This window comes from Staurois parvus, unplaced genomic scaffold (genome assembly GCF_062004578.1).
Source record: "Staurois parvus isolate SC_StPar_1 unplaced genomic scaffold, SC_StPar_1.0 ptg001352l, whole genome shotgun sequence".
Classification (NCBI taxonomy): Eukaryota; Metazoa; Chordata; class Amphibia; order Anura; family Ranidae; genus Staurois; species Staurois parvus.
In genome coordinates, this window is record NW_028319148.1 from 690683 (window position 1) to 712742 (window position 22060).

The following is a 22060-nucleotide window of genomic DNA, read 5'->3' on the forward strand; positions in this document are numbered from 1 at the left end:
TGGGCCCTCAGAGAGGTGAGTATTCTGCTCTGCTGTGTTAAGCGATTTGGGGTTCACTCCTCCTCTTGCAGAAAACTTTTTTTTGCTACCCTGACAAGGTCACTTTAAACCCGATTGCCTTCACGCTGCCCCATCCCCGGAGGTCTTACCTTTCGTCCAGATGCCTCTACACCTTCCTGTAACCTTCGGGACATTTCGTCAGCAAGGTCGTCCACCTCGGAGGTCATGGTAGAACCTCCAACCGGCTTCTGCTCTGCTGAATTGGAGTGGTTGGGTTCCATGTCCTCTTCATCGAGCTCCTGGCTGCGTCTGAGGGAGGCGTAGAGCTGAGCGGTGACTTTGGATGACACTGTACGTCGTATGGTGGAAGGAGAGAAGAAGGCCGGTGGAGGTGAGGAGGGGTTGGCGATGGAACGGTGAGGGGATGGAGGAGAGGACAGAGGAAGAGGCTCTATGCCGCTGAGAAGAGAAGCGTCTCGCAGTGTGAAGGCGTGAGGGAGAGCCATGAAATGAAAGGGTCGAAGCTGGAAAGGAGAGAAGGAATTCCGTTTACTTTGATGTCCGCCATAGCAAAAACTCCATTACAGCCAATGAACAAATGACCAACAGGTAGAGATTAAAGTGGTTGTAAACCCTCACATATACCCAGGGAAGTGACTGGCCTCAGGTGATACACAGAAATGAAACAAATCCTCCTACTTAAGTTGCACCGGTTTATCTGTAGCCATCTCTTTTCTACAGCCGTTCAAAGAGCTGAATTTATATAGCTTGTCTGAGAGTTCAGAAAAAAAAAAAAAAAAAAAAAACGGACGGAGAGGTCAAATTACACACTGCAGAGCTCAGTGAGGAGAGCTGATTGGAGCGAAGAGACACCCCGCTTCACACAACACACAGGAACCAAGCTGAGGCTGTCAATCACAGGCTGTGTGCTGGAGGTCCATCCTGTCACCTTTTTTCTCTTGGTGTCAGGAAAACTTGTCAGAAGTGATTCATGCTAATAGCAGAAAAACAAGGCATCAGAGAGAAAAAAAAGACACTTAGTGCTCTGGATTGAGACAAGCACATTCTATAGGGGGATATGCTTTGCTCATACTTCATGTCTGAGGTTTACAACCACTTTAATTCCAGGTATACATTATCACAGCTCTGTCTTTATTAAAAAGTCACTACATTTATATTTTTAAATGCATCTAGTGCAGTGGTTCTCAACCTGTGGGTCGCGACCCCTTTGGGGGTCAAACGACCCTTTCACAGGGGTCTCCTAAGACCATCAGAAAACACATATTTCCGATGTGTAAAGAGCAGCTACTGTGTAGAAAGCAGCTGCTGTGTAGAAAGCAGCAGTATTGGAGGTAAAACGACACTCATGAATTATAATTACTGGGTAAATAATTTTATGGTTGGGGGTCACCACAACATGAGGAACTGTATTAAAGGGTCACGGCGTTAGGAAGGTTGAGAACCACTGGTCTAGTGCCAAGTAACCCCCCCCCCCATCATTAACATGCAGATGACATTTTTTAAATTAAAACTTTTTCATCATGTCCGTGTCATCACTGGGTCCCTGTACTTCTCTATACAATGGAGTTCATAGCTAGAGGGAGGGGCTGGCAGGATGCTGTACACAGCTCCAAAAAACATCACAGTACCCTGCCTCAGTACTCCTTTTAAGAGTCTCAGGACTCATGCAAGTAGTGGGCTGGCTCTTGGGAGGAGTTATGCAAAAATCCGGCATCTCCTGCCTGGAGTTTGCATGTTCTCCCTGTGCCTGCGTGGGTTTCCTCCGGGTACTCCGGTTTCCTCCCACACTCCAAAGACACGCTGGTAGATTAATTGGCTTCTGTCTAAATTGTCCCTAGTATGTGTATGTATGTATGCGAGTTAGGGACCTTAGATTGTACGCCCCTTGAGGGTCAGGGACCTTAGATTGTACGCCCCTTGAGGGTCAGGGACCTTAGATTGTACGCCCCTTGAGGGTCAGGGACCTTAGATTGTACGCCCCTTGAGGGTCAGGGACCTTAGATTGTACCCCCCTTGAGGGTCAGGGACCTTAGATTGTACCCCCCTTGAGGGTCAGGGACCTTAGATTGTACCCCCCTTGAGGGTCAGGGACCTTAGATTGTACATCCCTTGAAGGTCAGGGACCTTAGATTGTACATCCCTTGAGGGTCAGGGACCTTAGATTGTACGCCCCTTGAGGGTTAGGGACCTTAGACTGTACGCCCCTTGAGGGTCAGAGACCTTAGATTGTACACCCCTTGAGGGTTAGGGACCTTAGATTGTACACCCCTTGAGGGTTAGGGACCTTAGATTGTACCCTCTTGAGGGTCAGGGACCTTAGATTGTACACCCCTTGAGGGTTAGGGACCTTAGATTGTATACCCCTTGAGGGTTAGGGACCTTAGATTGTACACCCCTTGAGGGTTAGGGACTGATGTGAATGTACAATATATATGTAAAGTGCTGTGTAAATTGACGGCGCTATATAAGTACCTGAAATAAATAAATAAATAAATGCCTTGATGGGTGGATGTTAGTCTGGAGGACTGGGAATTCCTAGGCATGAAGACCACCCTGGGTAACGCCCACATGTGATGCTGAGCCTGCATGATGAATATAACTGAAATCCAATGAATGAACGGGGTGGTCCAGGGATAGTCAGGCTGGGGAGGAAAGGACTAGATGGTGTTGAATGTCCTCCAGCCAGGATATGAGGTGGGCTCTTGCTGCAGTCCCCTATTATGCAATACTTTGACTGGAAGGGGCTTCAGAGAACCAATCAGGTTTGCTGCTTGCAGAAGTGTTAACAAGGAAAATGCTACTAGGAGATCTCAGAGTGAGCAGAGAGATGACCTCATCCGTCTGTTGCTGCTCTTTTACTGTCCAACAACAGACAGGGGATAGGAGGGGATCACACCACAGTATTCCTTGGTGTCACCCACTCGGTGGCCACGTCAGACCTTGGTGACCTGGCGTGTTGCATTAAGGCAGCCCATTCAAATGGCCAAAACATACCGCAATGCATGGTAAGGCGACACTGTGCATGCATGGAATGTGTTTTATGTTGCAGCAACACACCACACTGAAAAAGTACATTTTGCCCTTTAGAAACATGTTTTTTGACAGCTTTGACTTTGTGAATTGAACAGATCTATCAAACAAGGTTACATTTTCTGTTCAAGCTATCTCCTGTAAACTACAAATTCCCCAACCTTCCCTGGAATGGAGATGTAGAGAGGAATACAAGCTCGTAGTCCAAATCAGGAGAGCAACCTTGTGACAACTCTGCTCCTCAAACCCAGTGGAGGAATGACAGTAGTCATCATAAGACTTTCAGCGTCTTTATTGTAGCCCAAACCAAAATAAAAACATCATGGCAGCGGTGGGATTCGAACCCACGCCTCCAGAGAGACTGGAGCCTAAATCCAGCGCCTTAGACCGCTCGGCCACGCTACCAGCTGATGGGACTTGGCTCCCTTTGGAGGATGACATCACTGGGCTTTCTTCCATGACCCAGAGAAAACAGAGGAACCCAAATATCATGACAGGTCACTCCAGCAGTGTTCAGAAGTACATTCTTATGACATTTGGAATCTTTGTGTTTTCAGGATGATAGGAACAGCACAGTAGCTAAACGGTTAGCACTTCTGCCTGGCTAGTACTCGTGTCGTTGGTTCAAATCCCACCCATGGCACCACCTGCCTGGAGTTTGCTTGTTCTCCCTGTGCCTGCGTGGGCTTCCTCCGGGTGCTCAGATTTCCTCCCACACTCCAAAGACATGCCGATAGGTTAATTGGCTCTGGTCTAAATTGTCCCTAGTATGTGTATGTATGAATGTGAGTTAGGGACCTTAGATTGTACTCCCCTTGAGGGTTAGGGACCTTAGATTGTACGCCCCTTGAGGGTTAGGGACCTTAGATTGTACGCCCCTTGAGGGTCAGGGACTGATGTGAATGTACAATATATATGTAAAGTGCTACGTAAATTGACAGCGATATATAAGTACCTAAAATATATAAACAGGCCCAGTGACATCACCCTCTGGAAGTCGTAATGTAAACCAAGTATTTTTCCTCCTACCTTTTTTTTTTTTTTTTTTAAAGGATAAGTAAGCATTAAAACAAAGTACACTAATCCATTTGCCTCCTTGACCAGACCAAAACGAACTCCATGGCCTCCAGTGTTTGTTACCTCTTGATTGCTTCCATGCTTTACAGACCAGGGGCAAAAAGGATAAATGCATTTGTTTTAAAGTGTACTTATCCTTTAGATAAGCATTCCTTACTGGGGGGCTGGGGACTTAAAAAGAAGGGAACTCCCCACGTGACAGTGCTAAAATGGCCCAAGAGCTCCGGCTATCTCCGCCGGCGCCCAGGAGCACCGGCTATCTCCGCCGGCGCCCAGGAGCACCGGCTATCTCCATCAAGGACCACCGGCTATCTCCGCCGGTGCCCAGGAGCACCGGCTATCTCCACCAAGGACCACCGGCTATCTCCGCCGGCGCCCAGGAGCACCGGCTATCTCCGCCGGCGCCTAGGAGCACCGGCTATCTCCGCCGGCGCCTAGGAGCACCGGCTATCTCCGCCGGCGCCTAGGAGCACCGGCTATCTCCGCCGGCGCCTAGGAGCACCAGCTACTTTCTCCAGCTCATAGTAGCACCGGCAATTTCATTTGGCTCCCAGTAGCCCCAGATATTTTCTTTGGCTCCCAGGACCACCGGCTATCTCCGCCGGCACCCAGGACCACCGGCTATCTCCGCCGGCACCCAGGACCACCGGCTATCTCCGCCGGCACCCAGGACCACCGGCTATCTCCGCCGGCACCCAGGACCACCGGCTATCTCCGCCGGCACCCAGGACCACCGGCTATCTCCGCCGGCACCCAGGACCACCGGCTATCTCCGCCGGCACCCAGGACCACCGGCTACTTTCTCCAGCTCATAGTAGCACCGGCAATTTCATTTGGCTCCCAGTAGCCCCAGATATTTTCTTTGGCTCCCAGGAGCACCGGCTATCTCCGCCAAGGAGCACCGGCTATCTCCGCCGGCGCCCAGGACCACCGGCTATCTCCGCCGGCGCCCAGGACCACCGGCTATCTCCGCCGGCGCCCAGGACCACCGGCTATCTCCGCCGGCGCCCAGGAGCACCAGCTACTTTCTCCAGCTCATAGTAGCACCGGCAATTTCATTTGGCTCCCAGTAGCCCCAGATATATTCTTTGGCTCCCAGGAGCACCAGGTATTTCTTTAACACCCGATGGCATCTAGTATTTCCCTTAACTCCAAGGAGCACCAGTACTTCTTTTGGCTTCCATGATTCCTGGGTATTTCCTTTGTCTTCCAGGTTTGGTGGATAAGGTATACGTTTTTTCTGATGACACAGGTGTGCACTAGGCTTGATTTCCCTGGAGATGTTTGTAACATGGAACATGATTTGGCATTGCTGGAAAATTGGTTAAAGCCGTGGAAACTGTAGTTCAATATTTCTAAATGTAAAATGTTTTACACCTAAAGAAACAATATTGGGGTACATTGTTGGCTAGAACTACAGATTAAAATGATTTGACAGATTTATTTTAGAGGGTTGAAAAATTATTAAATAGTGTGGTCAGATCTTTATATCACTAGAGGGATCACCAGCAAGAGGAAGGAGGTCCTGATTCCTCTATATAGATCTTTAGATATCACCAGAGGGGTCACCAGCAGGAGGAAGGAGGTCCTGATTCCTCTATATAGATCTTTATATCACTAGAGGGATCACCAGCAGGAGGAAGGAGGTCCTGATTCCTCTATATAGATCTTTATATCACTAGAGGGGTCACCAGCAGGAGGAAGGAGGTCCTGATTCCTCTATATAGATCTTTAGTTATCACTAGAGGGGTCACCAGCAGGAGGAAGGAGGTCCTGATTCCTGTATATAGATCTTTAGTTATCACTAGAGGGGTCACCAGCAGGAGGAAGGAGGTCCTGATTCCTCTATATAGATCTTTATATCACCAGCAGGAGGAAGGAGGTCCTGATTCCTCTATATAGATCTTTATATCACTAGAGGGGTCACCAGCAGGAGGAAGGAGGTCCTGATTCCTCTATATAGATCTTTATATCACTAGAGGGGTCACCAGCAGGAGGAAGGAGGTCCTGATTCCTCTATATAGATCTTTATATCACTAGAGGGATCACCAGCAGGAGGAAGGTGGTCCTGTTTCCTCTATATAGATCTTTATATCACTAGAGGGGTCACCAGCAGGAGGAAGGAGGTCCTGATTCCTCTATATAGATCTTTAGTTATCACTAGAGGGGTCACCAGCAGGAGGAAGGAGGTCCTGATTCCTCTATATAGATCTTTATATCACTAGAGGGGTCACCAGCAGGAGGAAGGAGGTCCTGATTCCTCTATATAGATCTTTATATCACTAGAGGGATCACCAGCAGGAGGAAGGTGGTCCTGTTTCCTCTAGTCTATATAGATCCATAGCTAGACCTCATTGGCTGAGAGCGCTGATTGGGAGCCAATCGGCAGACCTTTTTCAGTCATGCCCCTTCGACAGAAGCCGGCCTGCCATATGACTGAATGTCCAACAGTGAAAAGGGGACTCTAGGAACCTGACCTTAAAGATACAGTTTCAAAGAAAAGGCCATATCTAAATCTGGCAAATAGAAGGCTCCCCCTGCTGGCTGCAATTATATATTCTTGCAAATGCCAAATCATATATAAACCTTGCTAAAATATATTAATATTAAGTAAAATAGTTACAAAACCATCAAACATTTTCTAGTAACCACTTTTTTGTCTTTTTTTTGGCAACGTCTCAGTGTAGTACATTATACCTTTTAAGGTTTGTAGTCTACTCTTACATAATATGAATCACCTTTTTTGGGACAGATAGATCTTTCATTAGTTTAGAGATTAATATTTATATATATATATATATATATATATATATATATATATATATATATCAATCACAGATGAGGAGTGTCCAAAAAGTTTGGTGCATGGTCCGATATCTCACCGACCACATGGGCCAGGTTCATGCACATGGCTATCCAGAGACACGGTGAGAATCTTAGCGTGGAGTACATGTGACCATCAGGGTGAAGCAGCTGCGGGCAGTCGAACATAGTCCGTGGGACAAGTAAGGTCACAGAGCAATGGAGCAACGAGTGAACATCAAGTTCTGCTACAAATTGAGGAAAACGGCACCAGACACATATGAAATGTTGGTGCAACTGTACAAGATGGAAGCCGTGAACAGAAAATATGATTATGACCGGTTCAAATCAGGATCCATCTATTCTGCAAACCATCGTCACAGGGGATGAGACCTGGTGTTACCAGTTCAATCCGAAATTCAAGCGGCAATCGATGGAATGGCGTACACAACCTTCCCTGCAAACCAAAAAGAGTCGCCTGCAAAAGTCCAAGGTCAATGTTGGACATCTTCAACAACGATGGCATCATCCATAAGGGACCGTGAACGCCGCATTCTATGAGGAAGTTTTGAAATAGTTGGTACAACGCATCTGCCGTGTTCGACCAGAGTTGCACAGGACTGGACAGTAAATGTTGCTGCACAATAAACGCACCTGCGCACTGCGATCCGTGCGTCTCAATTCCTGGCTCAGCACGGCGTACCTGTTCTCGATCATCCACCGTACTCCCCTGATCTGGTACCTGCTGACTTCTGTTTCCCTGCCTGAAGAGCATCATGAAAGGTGCACGTTTTGCAGACATAGCAGCAATCCAAAAATGTGTGGTAATGGTTCTGCAATCGATTCCGAAAGGGGCCTTTGCTTCAAGAAGGCCAATAAAGGTAATTTGTTTGTATCTTTGGTTTTGTTTGTTTACCAACACCATTCACCGATTTTTTTAGAGTATATATATATATATATATTTTATTATTATTATTATTATTATAATACAGGATTTATATAGCGCCAACAGTTTGCTCAGCGCTTTACAAAATGAAGGTAGACATTACAGTTACAATACAATTTGGTACAAGAGGAAACAGAGGGCCCCGCTTATTAGAGCTTACAATATACACACACACTATATTGCCAAAAGTATTGGCCCCGCCCTCCAAATCATGTGATTCAGGCGTTCCAATCACATCCATGGACACAGGTGTATACAATCAAGCCCCTAGGCATGCAGACTGCTTCTACAAACATTGGTGAAAGAATGGGTCGCTCTCAGGAGCTCAGTGACTCCAAGCGTGGTCCCGTGATAGGTGGCCACCTGGGCAATAAGTCCATCCGTGACATTTCCTGGCTACTAAATATTCCACGCTCAACTGTTAGTGGGATTATAACAAAGTGGAAGTAACTGGGGACAGCAACTCAGCCACCAAGTGGTAGGCCATGTCACATGACAGGGCGGGGTCAGCGCATGCTGAAGCACACAGTGCGCAGAAGTCACCAACTGTCTGCAGAGTCAATAGCTAAAGACCTCCAAACTTGGTGTGGCCTTCAGATTAGCACAACAACAGTGCGTAGAGAGCTTCATGGAATGGGTTTCCATGGCCGAGCAGCTGCATTCAAGCCTTACATCACCGAGTGCAATGCAAAGAGTCGGATGCCGTGGTGTAAAGCATGCCGCCACTGGACTCTAGAGCAGTGGAGGCGTGTTCTCTGGAGTGACCAATCACGCTTCTCTGTCTGGCAATCCGATGGACATGTCTGGTTTGGCAGTTGCCAGGAGAACGGTACTTGCCTGACTGCATCGTGCCAAGTGTAAAGTGGTGGAGGGGGATTATGGTGTGGGGTTGTTTTTCAGGGGTTGGGCTTGGCCCCCTAGTTCCAGTGAAGGGAACTCTCAAGGTGTCAGAATACCAAGACATTTTGGACAATTTCATGCTCCCAACTTCGTGGGAAGAATTTTGGGATGGCCCCGTCCTGTTCCAACATGACTGCACACCAGTGCATACAGCAAGGTCCATAAAGTCATGGATGAGGGAGTTTGGGATGAAGGAACTTGACTGGCCTGCACAGAGTCCTGACCTCAACCCCATAGAACACCTTTGGGATGAATTAGAATGGAGACTGCATGCCAGGACTTCTCGTCTGACATCAGTGCCTGACCTCACAAATGTGCTTCTGGAAGAATGGTCCAACCTTCCCATAGACACCCTCCTCAACCTTGTGGACGGCCTAACATCGGTTAGTACAGCGATCTCCTTTGGAGCTCTTCAGTTTTTTTGTGTTCAGCCGCAGGGTCGAACAAAAAAAACAAGACAAAAAAACATAATGGTGTGTACCCAGCTTTAACCTGCTAACATTTGCTGGCTAACTCGATAGATACAAGCTGAAATCTACTGCCTCTTTGAGGTGAACAGGTTCTGTTTTGAACAGAATATTACTGATCCGTAGAGTGGTGTTTTTAGTGTCTAAGTAAAAAAACAACTTTGGCAGCGGTGGGATTCGGACCCACCTTTCCCGGCAAGTATAAGAAAGTCCCCCCCAAAGATTTTGGTGTTTTTACTTTTATATAGTAAAAAAAATTAAAAACACCACCAAAAAAAAAGCTCAAACCTAAGAAAAAAAATTAAATAAAATAAATTTTGGTGCAGTGTTGCATGACAGAGTAATTGTCAGTCAAACATTTACAGCACTGAAAAATGACCTCCCCCCCAAAGATTTTGGCGTTTTTACCTTTATATAGTAAAAAAAATTAAAAACTCGGGGGTTATTAAAACGCCACCAAAAAAAAAGCTCAAACCTAAGAAAAAAAATTAAAAAAAGATAAAAGTTAATTTGGGTAGTGTTGAATGACAGAGTAATTGTCAGTCAAACGTTTACAGCACTGACCTGGATAGGAAAGGGTATAACAGGCTATTCCTGAAGTTGTAAAGAATGGATTTATTCCACGCAGGAAGCTACATTGTAGCCCATGAAAAAGTAAAATGCCTGGCAGCGGTGGGATTCGAACCCACGCCTCCAGAGAGACTGGAGCCTTAATCCAGCGCCTTAGACCGCTCGGCCACGCTACCGCCTAGCGCTTGTCAATGGGACACCACCACTGGTGACCTCTTAATAGGGATATATCATCATAACACATCTAGTTGCTGAAATTAATCAACCCCTCACAGTACATATAGCTGAATATGTTCTCCCACTGGAAAAGGGGCCCCTTATGTAACTGGTCATTGGACAAGGGACCCCCTTTTCGTAGCTGGTCACTGGAGAAGGGACCCCCTTTTCGTAGCTGGTCACTGGAGAAGGGACCCCCTTTCGTAGGTGGTCACTGGAGAAGGGACCCCCTTTCGTAGGTGGTCACTGGAGAAGGGACCCCCTTTTCGTAGGTGGTCACTGGAGAAGGGACCCCCTTTTCGTAGGTGGTCACTGGAGAAGGTACCCCCTTTCGTAGGTGGTCACTGGAGAAGGTACCCCCTTTCGTAGGTGGTCACCGGAGAAGGTACCCCCTTTTCATAGGTGGTCACTGGAGAAGGGACCGCAGCACCATGTGGTTCCATGTGAGTGGAGCAATTTTAAAGAAAAGGGTCCAGGATTTTCTCCTAGGTTTCTGTGGGTAGGACAGTTCATTGAAATGTATGGGTGGCCCTACCTGCACACATTGTCCGAATATCGTCCGGTTCAATAGGAATTGGCTGATATTTAGCCCAAAACTTGGGAGTTATTAAAACGCCACCAAAAAAAAAAAGCTCAAACCGAATAAAAAAAAAAAAAAGATAAACGTTAATTTGGGTACAGTGTTGCATGACGGAGTAATTGTCAGTCAAACGTTTGAACCCACGCCCCCGAAGAGACTGGGAGCCTTAATCCAGCGCTTTAGACCGCTCGGCCACGCTACCACCTAGTGCTTGTCACTGGGACACCACCATTGGTGACTAAACCTCTTAATAGGGATATATCATCATAACACATCTAGTTGCTGAAATTAATCAACCCCTCACAGTACATATAGCTGAATATGTTCTCCCACTGGAAAAGGGGTCCCTTATGTAGCTGATCGCTGGAGAAGGGACCCCCTTTCGTAGCTGATCGCTGGAGAAGGGACCCCCTTTCGTAGCTGATCGCTGGAGAAGGGACCCCCTTTCGTAGCTGATCGCTGGAGAAGGGACCCCCTTTCGTAGCTGATCGCTGGAGAAGGGACCCCCTTTCGTAGCTGATCGCTGGAGAAGGGACCCCCTTTCGTAGCTGATCGCTGGAGAAGGGACCCCCTTTCGTAGCTGATCGCTGGAGAAGGGACCCCCTTTCGAAGCTGATCGCTGGAGAAGGGACCCCCCTTTCGTAGCTGGTCGCTGGCGAAGGGACCCCCCTTTCGTAGCTGGTCGCTGGCGAAGGGACCCCCCTTTCGTAGCTGGTCACTGGCGAAGGGACCCCCCTTTCGTAGCTGGTCACTGGCGAAGGGACCCCCCTTTCGTAGCTGGTCACTGGCGAAGGGACCCCTTTTCGTAGCTGGTCACTGGCGAAGGGACCCCTTTTCGTAGCTGGTCACTGGCGAAGGGACCCCTTTTCGTAGCTGGTCACTGGCGAAGGGACCCCTTTTCGTAGCTGGTCACTGGCGAAGGGACCCCTTTTCGTAGCTGGTCACTGGCGAAGGGACCCCTTTTCGTAGCTGGTCACTGGCGAAGGGACCCCTTTTCGTAGCTGGTCACTGGCGAAGGGACCCCTTTTCGTAGCTGGTCACTGGCGAAGGGACCCCTTTTCGTAGCTGGTCACTGGCGAAGGGACCCCTTTTCGTAGCTGGTCACTGGCGAAGGGACCCCTTTTCGTAGCTGGTCACTGGCGAAGGGACCCCTTTTCGTAGCTGGTCACTGGCGAAGGGACCCCTTTTCGTAGCTGGTCACTGGCGAAGGGACCCCTTTTCGTAGCTGGTCACTGGCGAAGGGACCCCTTTTCGTAGCTGGTCACTGGCGAAGGGACCCCTTTTCGTAGCTGGTCACTGGCGAAGGGACCCCTTTTCGTAGCTGGTCACTGGCGAAGGGACCCCTTTTCGTAGCTGGTCACTGGCGAAGGGACCCCTTTTCGTAGCTGGCCACTGGAGAAGGGACCCCTTTTCGTAGCTGGTCACTGGAGAAGGGACCCCTTTTCGTAGCTGGCCACTGGAGAAGGGACCCCTTTTCGTAGCTGGCCACTGGAGAAGGGACCCCTTTTCGTAGCTGGCCACTGGAGAAGGGACCCCTTTTCGTAGCTGGCCACTGGAGAAGGGACCCCTTTTCGTAGCTGGCCACTGGAGAAGGGACCCCTTTTCGTAGCTGGCCACTGGAGAAGGGACCCCTTTTCGTAGCTGGCCACTGGAGAAGGGACCCCTTTTCGTAGCTGGCCACTGGAGAAGGGACCCCTTTTCGTAGCTGGCCACTGGAGAAGGGACCCCTTTTCGTAGCTGGCCACTGGAGAAGGGACCCCCTTTCGTAGGTGGTCACTGGAGAAGGGACCCCCTTTCGTAGCTGGTCACTGGAGAAGGGACCCCCTTTTGTAGCTGGTCACTGGAAAAGGGACCACAGCACCATGTGGTTCCATGTGAGTGGAGCAATTTTAAAGAAAATGGTCCAGGATTTTCTCCTAGGTTTCTGTGGGTAGGACAGTTCATTGATATGTATGGGCAGCCCTACCTACACAGATTTGAACGGAGACTTAAGCCCCATACACACTGTCCGAATATCGGCCGGTTCAATAGGAATTGGCCGACATTTAGCCCATATGTACACCCGTCTGTTGAACGGGACTGTTGGAAAACCAGCACCTGATCGGTATCCGATTAGTTCTGGAAGCCAATGGCTGCAAGTGCTGACTGGCGTGTTCTGGGGAAGAGCAGTCCCCCCTGTCAGAACACAAGCCAGGAGATGATCATTAAGGTAGCGTGGCCGAGCGGTCTAAGGCGCTGGATTAAGGCTCCAGTCTCTCTGGAGGCGTGGGTTCGAATCCCACCGCTGCCAAGCTTTTATATTTTACTTTTTCATGGGCTACAATGAAGCTTCCAGTGTGGAATAAATTCGTTCTTTACAACTTCAGGACTAGCCTGTTATACCCTTTCCTATCCAGGTCATTTTTCAGTGCTGTAAATGTTTGACTGACAATTACTCTGTCATGCAGCACTGCACCAAAATTAATTTTATTTTTTTATTTTTTTTTTAGGTTTGAGCTTTCTTTTGGTGGCGTTTTAATTTTTTTACTATATAAAAAAGGTAAAAAGGGAATTTCTTATACTTTCTAGTATACCACATGACAAATGCCGGGAAAGGTGGGTCCGAATCCCACCGCTGCCAAAGTTGTTTTTTTACTTAAACACTAAAAATATCCACCACTCTACAGATCAGTAATATTCTGTTCAAAACAGAACCCGTTCACCTCAAAGAGGCAGTAGATTGCAACTTGTACCTATCGAGTTAGCCAGCAAATGTCAGCAGTTTAAAGCTGGGTACACACGTTTTTTTGTTTTGTTTTTTTTGTTCAACCCTGCGGCTGAACAAAAAAAAAAAAAAAAAAACACTGAAGAGCTCCGAAGGAGATCGCTGTACTATCTGATGTTAGTACAGCAATCTCAGGTGCAAGGTTGCCATGGGGATTAGAAATTGCATTCTGACACCGGAGTTCACACACTGCCTCCCATAGACTTCAAGGGAGAGTCGCCTCCCGGTGGCTTCAAGGGAGAGTCGCCTCCCGTTGGCTTCAAGGGAGAGTCGCCTCCCGGTGGCTTCAAGGGAGAGTCGCCTCCCGGTGGCTTCAACGGAGAGTCGCCTCCCGGTGGCTTCAACGGAGAGTCGCCTCCCCTTGGCTTCAACGGAGAGTCGCCTCCCCTTGGCTTCAACGGAGAGTCGCCTCCCCTTGGCTTCAACGGAGAGTCGCCTCCCCTTGGCTTCAACGGAGAGTCGCCTCCCCTTGGCTTCAACGGAGAGTCGCCTCCCCTTGGCTTCAACGGAGAGTCGCCTCCCCTTGGCTTCAACGGAGAGTCGCCTCCCCTTGGCTTCAACGGAGAGTCGCCTCCCGATGGCTTCAACGGAGAGTCGCCTCCCGATGGCTTCAACGGAGAGTCGCCTCCCGATGGCTTCAACGGAGAGTCGCCTCCCGATGGCTTCAACGGAGAGTCGCCTCCCGATGGCTTCAACGGAGAGTCGCCTCCCGATGGCTTCAACGGAGAGTCGCCTCCCGATGGCTTCAACGGAGAGTCGCCTCCCGATGGCTTCAACGGAGAGTCGCCTCCCGATGGCTTCAACGGAGAGTCGCCTCCCGATGGCTTCAACGGAGAGTCGCCTCCCGATGGCTTCAACGGAGAGTCGCCTCCCGATGGCTTCAACGGAGAGTCGCCTCCCGATGGCTTCAACGGAGAGTCGCCTCCCGATGGCTTCAACGGAGAGTCGCCTCCCGATGGCTTCAACGGAGAGTCGCCTCCCGATGGCTTCAACGGAGAGTCGCCTCCCGATGGCTTCAACGGAGTGTCGCCTCCCGATGGCTTCAACGGAGTGTCGCCTCCCGATGGCTTCAACGGAGTGTCGCCTCCCGATGGCTTCAACGGAGTGTCGCCGCCCGTTGGCTTCAATGCAAAAACTCCTGTCAATAGCAATCCTATGTCAACACTTATCTCCGCATGCCACACTATCACTTGTGAGTCTGGAACACACCACTACAAACTGGCATAGGACCCTTTGCACAATGGCACTGAAAACACAATGCGTGTGATCGCATCTTTGTAAACCACCTCAATAGGAACACATAATCTCTAACCTCTAATGCGAATCGATGAGTTTGAAAACTCATCCATGTATGAACCAGGGTGGCTTCATTCACACCTGGGCATTCTGGGATTGCGGCAGAATCGCATTGCCTGCAAAACACAGGTTCAGGTGCCATTATATTTAACGGCGTCTCAAATGTGGTGCGGTTTTGCTGTGATTGTCCCGCAGCAAATCGCATCAAGTGAAACTTGCCGCCCAAAAGCTGCCCGAGAGCTGACAACATAAGAAGTAATCTGACTGCCCTCCTGTAATTGCCCGATTATGCGCAGGGCGCTGAGGACATATGCAGGCCATACACGGGTCGAATTCCAAAATGATTTTCTTTAGTGGGTTTTGTAAGCCGATGGTGCCACCATTTATTTCGAAATTCAACCAACCAAGCCTTCAATTTCACCTCATGTTGCTATAGAAAATAGAGTACTGGCTTCCCCCTCTGAAGATGTGCGTGCGCACGAAACGCGTAAGGAAGGGCCAGTACGCCGTGATGTCACGCCGCCGGAGGCACGTGAAGGCTCGGCAGCCATCTTACTTATGGACGATTAGTCCAATTTACCTGCATTTACTTCCTAATTGTCATTTTATGAATTAGCAAATTCAGTATTTAATAAAATTCGGTTTTATAATCTACTACACTATGGGCACTTCTTATATCTCCCCATGTGGAGTGATTCATTTTTAGAGCCCACCTGATCCACCGCAGTATCCAGAGGAGGGAGTTTCTGTTCCACAGGCTTCTACACCCACCCATCCCTAAAGGGGGCCTCTGGCTGTCCGAATCCTTTACCAACCAAGAGCTCCTGAGACACCACCAGTATCCAGAGGCAGTATTATCCTTGGCTTGGCTACATCCGATTCTTAAAAGGGACTGTTTGATTTCATGCGTATATACATTAAGCATCTGGTGAGTGCGTATTCTTACCCCACTGATTTGAAGCACCATCACTGAAGTATTATTGCTGCTATTGCACTGAAACCTGCACAAATTGTCACTTGTGGATTGTTACAACCTCCATTTGGAGTTCAACATATGTTCATTTATCTGGACTTTTTATTATTTTTTACCATATATATTCTTAGCGCTGCACTTATTTATTGCTATAGAAAAGAATTTTCGTGGCCAGGCCTGTGCCTGCTGCCACCTAAAGCCTGGTACACACTATACGTTTTTTGTTCAACCCACCTGACAGATCGCTGTACTTAAGCTGGGTACGCACTATAAGAAAATCGGGGGAACAATTGTCTGCTTTTCCTCGATGTTTCACAAAAAGTCGAATTCAAGGACAGTAGTAATTGTGCGAAAATTCTCGAACAACAAAGGCTGTTTTTGGTTCACGTAGAAACATTGTAGTGTATATTATTGTTTATTGTTTCTGGTCATGCGCAGGCATTCGTATCGGATTTTTCTGTATACACATTAACCGCCCTATAGCAGAAAAACTGCTACAGGGCGGCACGGGTGCGCAAAATCACACACATATATATATACACACATATACAGTTGCAAGAAAAAGTATGTGAACCCCTTGGGATTACGTGGAGTTTTGCATGAATTGGGCATAAAATGTGCTCTGAATGTCATCTAAGTCACAACAATAGAAGAACACAGTCTGCTGAACATAATACTACACAAACATTAGATGTTGCCATGGATTAATTGCACATAACATGTAAACATTCACAGTACAGGGAGGAAAAAGTATGTGAACCTTTGGACTTAATAACTGGCTGACCCTCCTTTGGCAGCAATAACCTCAACCAAACGTTTCCTGTAGTTGCAGATCAGACCTGCACAACGATCTGGAGTCATTTTGGATCACTCCTCTTGACAAAACTATTTCAGTGTAGCAATATTCTTGGGATGTCTGGTGTGAATCGCTCTCTTAAGGTCATGCCACAGCATTTCAATCGGGTTGAGGTCAGGACTCTGACTGGGCCACTCCAGAAGGCGTATTCTGTGCTGTTGCAGCCATGGTTTTGTTGAATTACTTGTATGCTTTGGGTCATTGTCCTGTTGCATCACCCATCCTCTGCGGAGCTTCAGTTGGCGGACAGATGGTCGTACTTTTTCCTGCAAAATGTCTTGATAAACTCTGGAATTCATTTTCCCATCAATGACAACAATCCGTCCAGGCCCTGAGGCAGCAAAGCAGCCCCAAACCATGATGCTCCCTCCGCCATGTTTTACAGTGGGGATGAGGTTTTGATGTTCGTGTGCTGTGCCTTTTTTTCTCCACATATAGTGTTGTGTGTTCTTCCCAAACAACTCAATCTTGGTTTCATCTGTCCACAGTATATTTTGCCAGTAGTGCTGTGGAACATCCAGGTGCTCTTTTGCAAACTTCAAACGTGCTGCAATATTCTTTTTGGACAGCAATGGCTTCCTCCGTGGTGTCCTCCCATGTACTCCATTCTTGTTTAATGTTTTCCTTATTGTAGATGTGTCAACAAAAATGTTAGCATGTGCCAGAGATTTCTGTAGGTCTTTAGCTGACACTCTGGGATTCTTCTTACCTCATGCAGCATTCTGCGCTGTGCTCTTGCAGTCATTTTTACAGGACGACCACGCCTAGGGAGAGTAGCAACAGTGCTAAACTTTCTCCATTTGTAGACAGTCTGTCTTACCGTGGACACATGAACATCAAGGCTTTTGGAGATACTTTTGTAACCCTTTCCAGCTTCATGCAAGTCAACAATTCTTGATCGTAGGTCTTCTGAGAGCTCTTTTCTGCGAGGCATGGTTCACATCAGACAGTGCTTCTTGAAACCAGTAAACCCAAAACAGGTGTGTGTTTTTTAAAGGCAGGACAGCTGTCAGAAACACATCCAAGATCATCACACGGATTGGCGTCAAGGTTGGCTCACTCCTGGCTCCAATTAGCTCTGGGAGAAGTCATTAAGCTAGGGCCTCACATACTTTTTCCTCCCTGCACTGTGAATGTTTACATGTTATGTGCAATTAAACCATGGCAACATCTAATGTTTGTGCAGTATTATGTTCAGCAGACTGTGTTCTTCTATTGTTGTGACTTAGATGACGTTCAGAGCACATTTTATGCCCAATTCATGCAAAACTCCACGTAATCCCAAGGGGTTCACATACTTTTTCTTGCAACTGTATATATACACACACATATATATATATATACACATACAGTTGCAAGAAAAAGTATGTGAACCCCTTGGGATTACATGGAGTTTTGCATGAATTGGGCATAAAATCTGCTCTGAACGTCATCTAAGTCACAACAATAGAAGAACACAGTCTGCTGAACATAATACTACACAAACATTAGATGTTGCCATGGTTTAATTGCACATAACATGTAAACATTCACAGTGCAGTGTGAACCTTTGGACTTAATAACTGGTTGACCCTCCTTTGGCAGCAATAACCTCAACCAAACGTTTCCTGTAGTTGCAGATCAGACCTGCACAATGATCTGGAGTAATTTTGGACCACTCCTCTTCACAAAACTGTTTCAGTGTAGCAATATTCTTGGGATGTCTGGTGTGAATCGCTCTCTTAAGGTCATGCCACAGCATTTCAATCGGGTTGAGGTCAGGACTCTGACTGGGCCACTCCAGAAGGCGTATTCTGTGCTGTTGCAGCCATTGTTTTGTTGAATTACTTGTATGCTTTGGGTCATTGTCCTGTTGCATCACCCATCCTCTGCGGAGCTTCAGTTGGCGGACAGATGGTTGTACGTTTTCCTGCAAAATGTCTTGATAAACTCTGGAATTCATTTTCCCATCAATGACAACAATCCGTCCAGGCCCTGAGGCAGCAAAGCAGCCCCAAACCATGATGCTCCCTCCGCCATGTTTTACAGTGGGGATGAGGTTTTGATGTTGGTGTGCTGCACCTTTTTTTCCTCCACACTTTGTGTTGTGTGTTCTTCCCAAACAACTCAATCTTGGTTTCATCTGTCCACAGTATATTTTGCCAGTAGTGCTGTGGAACATCCAGGTGCTCTTTTGCAAACTTCAAACGTGCTGCAATATTCTTTTTGGACAGCAATGGCTTCCTCCGTGGTGTCCTCCCATGTACTCCATTCTTGTTTAATGTTTTCCTTATTGTAGATGTGTCAACAAAAATGTTAGCATGTGCCAAAGATTTCTGTAGGTCTTTAGCTGACACTCTGGGATTCTTCTTTACCTCATGCAGCATTCTGCGCTGTGCTCTTGCAGTCATTTTTACAGGATGACCACGCCTAGGGAGAGTAGCAACAGTGCTAAACTTTCTCCATTTGTAGACAGTCTGTCTTACCGTGGACACATGAACATCAAGGCTTTTGGAGATACTTTTGTAACCCTTTCCAGCTTCATGCAAGTCAACAATTCTCGATCGTAGGTCTTCTGAGAGCTCTTTTCTGCGAGGCATGGTTCACATCAGACAGTGCTTCTTGAAACCAGTAAACCCAAAACAGGTGTGTGTTTTTTAAGGGCAGGACAGCTGTCAGCAACACATCCAATATCATCACACTGATTGGAGTCAAGGTTGGCTCACTCCTGGCTCCAATTAGCTCTGGGAGAAGTCATTAAGCTAGGGCCTCACATAGTTTTTCCTCCCTGCACTGTGAATGTTTACATGTTATGTGCAATTAAACCATGGCAACATCTAATGTTTGTGTAGTATTATGTTCAGCAGACTGTGTTCTTCTATTGTTGTGACTTAGATGACGTTCAGAGCACATTTTATGCCCAATTCATGCAAAACTCCACGTAATCCCAAGGGGTTCACATACTTTTTCTTGCAACTGTGTGTATATATATATATATATATATATATATATATATATATATATATACATACATATATATACACACACACACACACACACACACAAGATTTTGCATTTCCGGGTAGGGAAAGCATGCGAGCCACGCACGTGCCCTACCCGCGGTGCCATCCGTGGACGCGGCTGTCAATCACCGGGTCCCGGCCGGTGATTACCCGCTGGAGCCCAGTGATTACTGAGCATCTCCGATGGGGAGGACGACTGTTTTGTTTACTAACAGTTCTCCTCCCTGTCAGCTCCAGCACACTGCTTTGGAGAGCAGTGTGATTACAGTAAAGCACCGCCCCCTAGTAAAACACTCCCTACACACAGTTAACCCTTTGATCGCCTCTCATTGTTAACCCCTTCATACCCAGTGTCATTAGTAGGGTCACTGCTGCTCTTTTTTTTTTTTTTTTAACACTGATCACTGTAGTTGTGTCACTGGGGATGTCAGCGGCAGACATTCTGACACCAAGTCAGCTCCCCCTTCCCCAGTGTCAGAATGTCTGCCGCAGTCCCGCTATAAGTAAAAAAAATTAAATTCCAGTATCTATACCGCCGTTTGTAGATGCTATAACTGTCACTTAAACCAATTAATTTCACGTATCTGGATTATTTTTTTTTAGCAAAGACACGAAGCAGAATACATTTTGGCCTAAATTTATGAAGAAATTTTATTTTTTTTTTTACTGGACATATTTTATAGCAAAAAGTAAAAAATATTGGGTTTTTTTTTCAAAATTGTCAGTCTTTTTTGGTTTATAGCGCAAAAACTTAAAACCACAGAGGTGATCAAATACCACCAAAAGAAAGCTTCATTTGTGGGAAAAAAAGGATGTAAATTTAATTTGGGTGCATGTTGCATGACCGCGCAATTGTCAGTTAAAGTAACGCAGCGCTGTATCACAAAAGATGGCCTGGTCGGGAAGGGTGAGGAATATTCTGGAGGATGAGGGGTTAAAAAAATGGTTAGTTCTGTTGGCGAACAGGAAAAAATCTGGAGTTTGTCCCTTCGGAAATTTTCATTTGCATAGTGTGAATCAGACGTGAAAAGTTGTGCGCACACTATATGAACATCGGACGATCGTTCCTCGTAAAACAACTGATGTTAGTACAGCAATCTCCTCGCTGGGCGATTGTGTTTTGACAGGGGGGGGCACCAGAACACATTTATCATGATATTAATTAGTACACCCCCCCGCTCTCTCCTCTGTGGAAATATAATATATCACGATATTAGTACACCCCCCAGCTCTCACCTCTGTGGAAATATAATATATCACGATATTAGTACACCCCCCAGCTCTCACCTCTGTGGAAATATAATATATCACAATATTAGTACACCCCCCAGTTCTCACCTCTGTGGAAATAGAATATATCACGATATTAGTACACCCCCCCGCTCTCTCCTCTGTGGAAATATAATATATCACGATATTAGTACACCCCCCAGCTCTCTCCTCTGTGGAAATATAATATATCACGATATTAGTACACCCCCCAGCTCTCTCCTCTGTGGAAATAGAATATATCACGATATTAGTACACCCCCCAGCTCTCTCCTCTGTGGAAATAGAATATATCACGATATCAGTACACCCCCAGCTCTCTCCTCTGTGGAAATAGAATATATCACGATATTAGTACACCCCCCAGCTCTCTCCTTTGTGGAAATATAATATATCACGATATCAGTACACCCCCCAGCTCTCTCCTCTGTGGAAATATAATATATCACGATATTAGTACACCCCCCAGCTCTCACCTCTATGGAAATATAATATATCACAATATTAGTACACCCCCCCCGCTCTCTCCTCTGTGGAAATAGAATATATCACGATATTAGTACACCCCCAGCTCTCACCTCTATGGAAATATATCATGATATTAGTACACCCCCCAGCTTTCTCCTCTGTGGAAATATAATATATCACGATATCAGTACACCCCCCAGCTCTCTCCTCTGTGGAAATATAATATATCACGATATCAGTACACCTCCTGCTCTCTCCTTTGTGGAAATATAATGTCATGATATTAGTACACCCCCAGCTCTCTCCTCTGTGGAAATATAATATACAATATTAGTACACCCTCCAGCACTCACCCAGCTCTCTCTTCCCTCTCAGTTTTGACACTCCAACGTCTTTTTCTTTAAACCCGCCTGTAGGGCCGCCGTTCGACGTCATTTTTACGAGCCGCCCGCCGCTAACAACTTTACCATGGCAACCCGCGCCGCCATCTTTGTACACCTTTTGCGCTCTCCCTTCACCTTCCCCCACCGGGATACCTAGGTATTAGAAAACCATAAAGCGAAGACGACAGGATAAAATCCGTGTTCCAGCCTTCCGGAGTTTTTTTTTTCATCTATTCTAATCAGTTCTGTTGAAGCTAGACACTCATCGCCATCTTTACTGCTGGCTATTCCCTGATAGGTCTCGGGAAGTGTAGGCTAGCAATACACCCAGCGCCATCTTTACTGCTGGCTATTCACTGATAGCTCTCTGGGGGTGTAGGCTAACAATACACCCAGCGCCATCTTTACTGCTGGCTATTCCCTGATAGGTCTCGGGAAGT

At 47.1% G+C, this 22060-nt stretch overlaps 1 protein-coding gene and 3 non-coding genes across 4 annotated transcripts in view; 1 reads left to right on the forward strand and 3 right to left on the reverse strand.

Annotated features, from left to right (window-relative positions):
- CNTROB (centrobin, centriole duplication and spindle assembly protein) overlaps nucleotides 1-21820 on the reverse strand; it is a 70465-nt gene extending 48645 nt beyond the window's left edge. Inside the window, exons 1-2 of the mRNA XM_089661577.1 lie at nucleotides 21591-21820; nucleotides 150-524 (exon numbers count right to left, since the gene is read on the reverse strand). Of these exons, the coding sequence (XP_089517703.1) occupies nucleotides 150-506 (357 nt within the window). The 5' untranslated portion in view covers nucleotides 507-524; nucleotides 21591-21820. The remainder of the gene's footprint in view (nucleotides 1-149; nucleotides 525-21590) is intronic.
- Nucleotides 3375-3456, reverse strand: TRNAL-UAG (transfer RNA leucine (anticodon UAG)). The gene has a single exon. It is a non-coding gene; the product is annotated as a tRNA-Leu (tRNA).
- Nucleotides 9908-9989, reverse strand: TRNAL-AAG (transfer RNA leucine (anticodon AAG)). Its single transcript has one exon. It is a non-coding gene; the product is annotated as a tRNA-Leu (tRNA).
- TRNAL-AAG (transfer RNA leucine (anticodon AAG)) lies at nucleotides 12818-12899 on the forward strand. The gene has a single exon. It is a non-coding gene; the product is annotated as a tRNA-Leu (tRNA).
- Nucleotides 21821-22060: the final 240 nt, after the last annotated feature.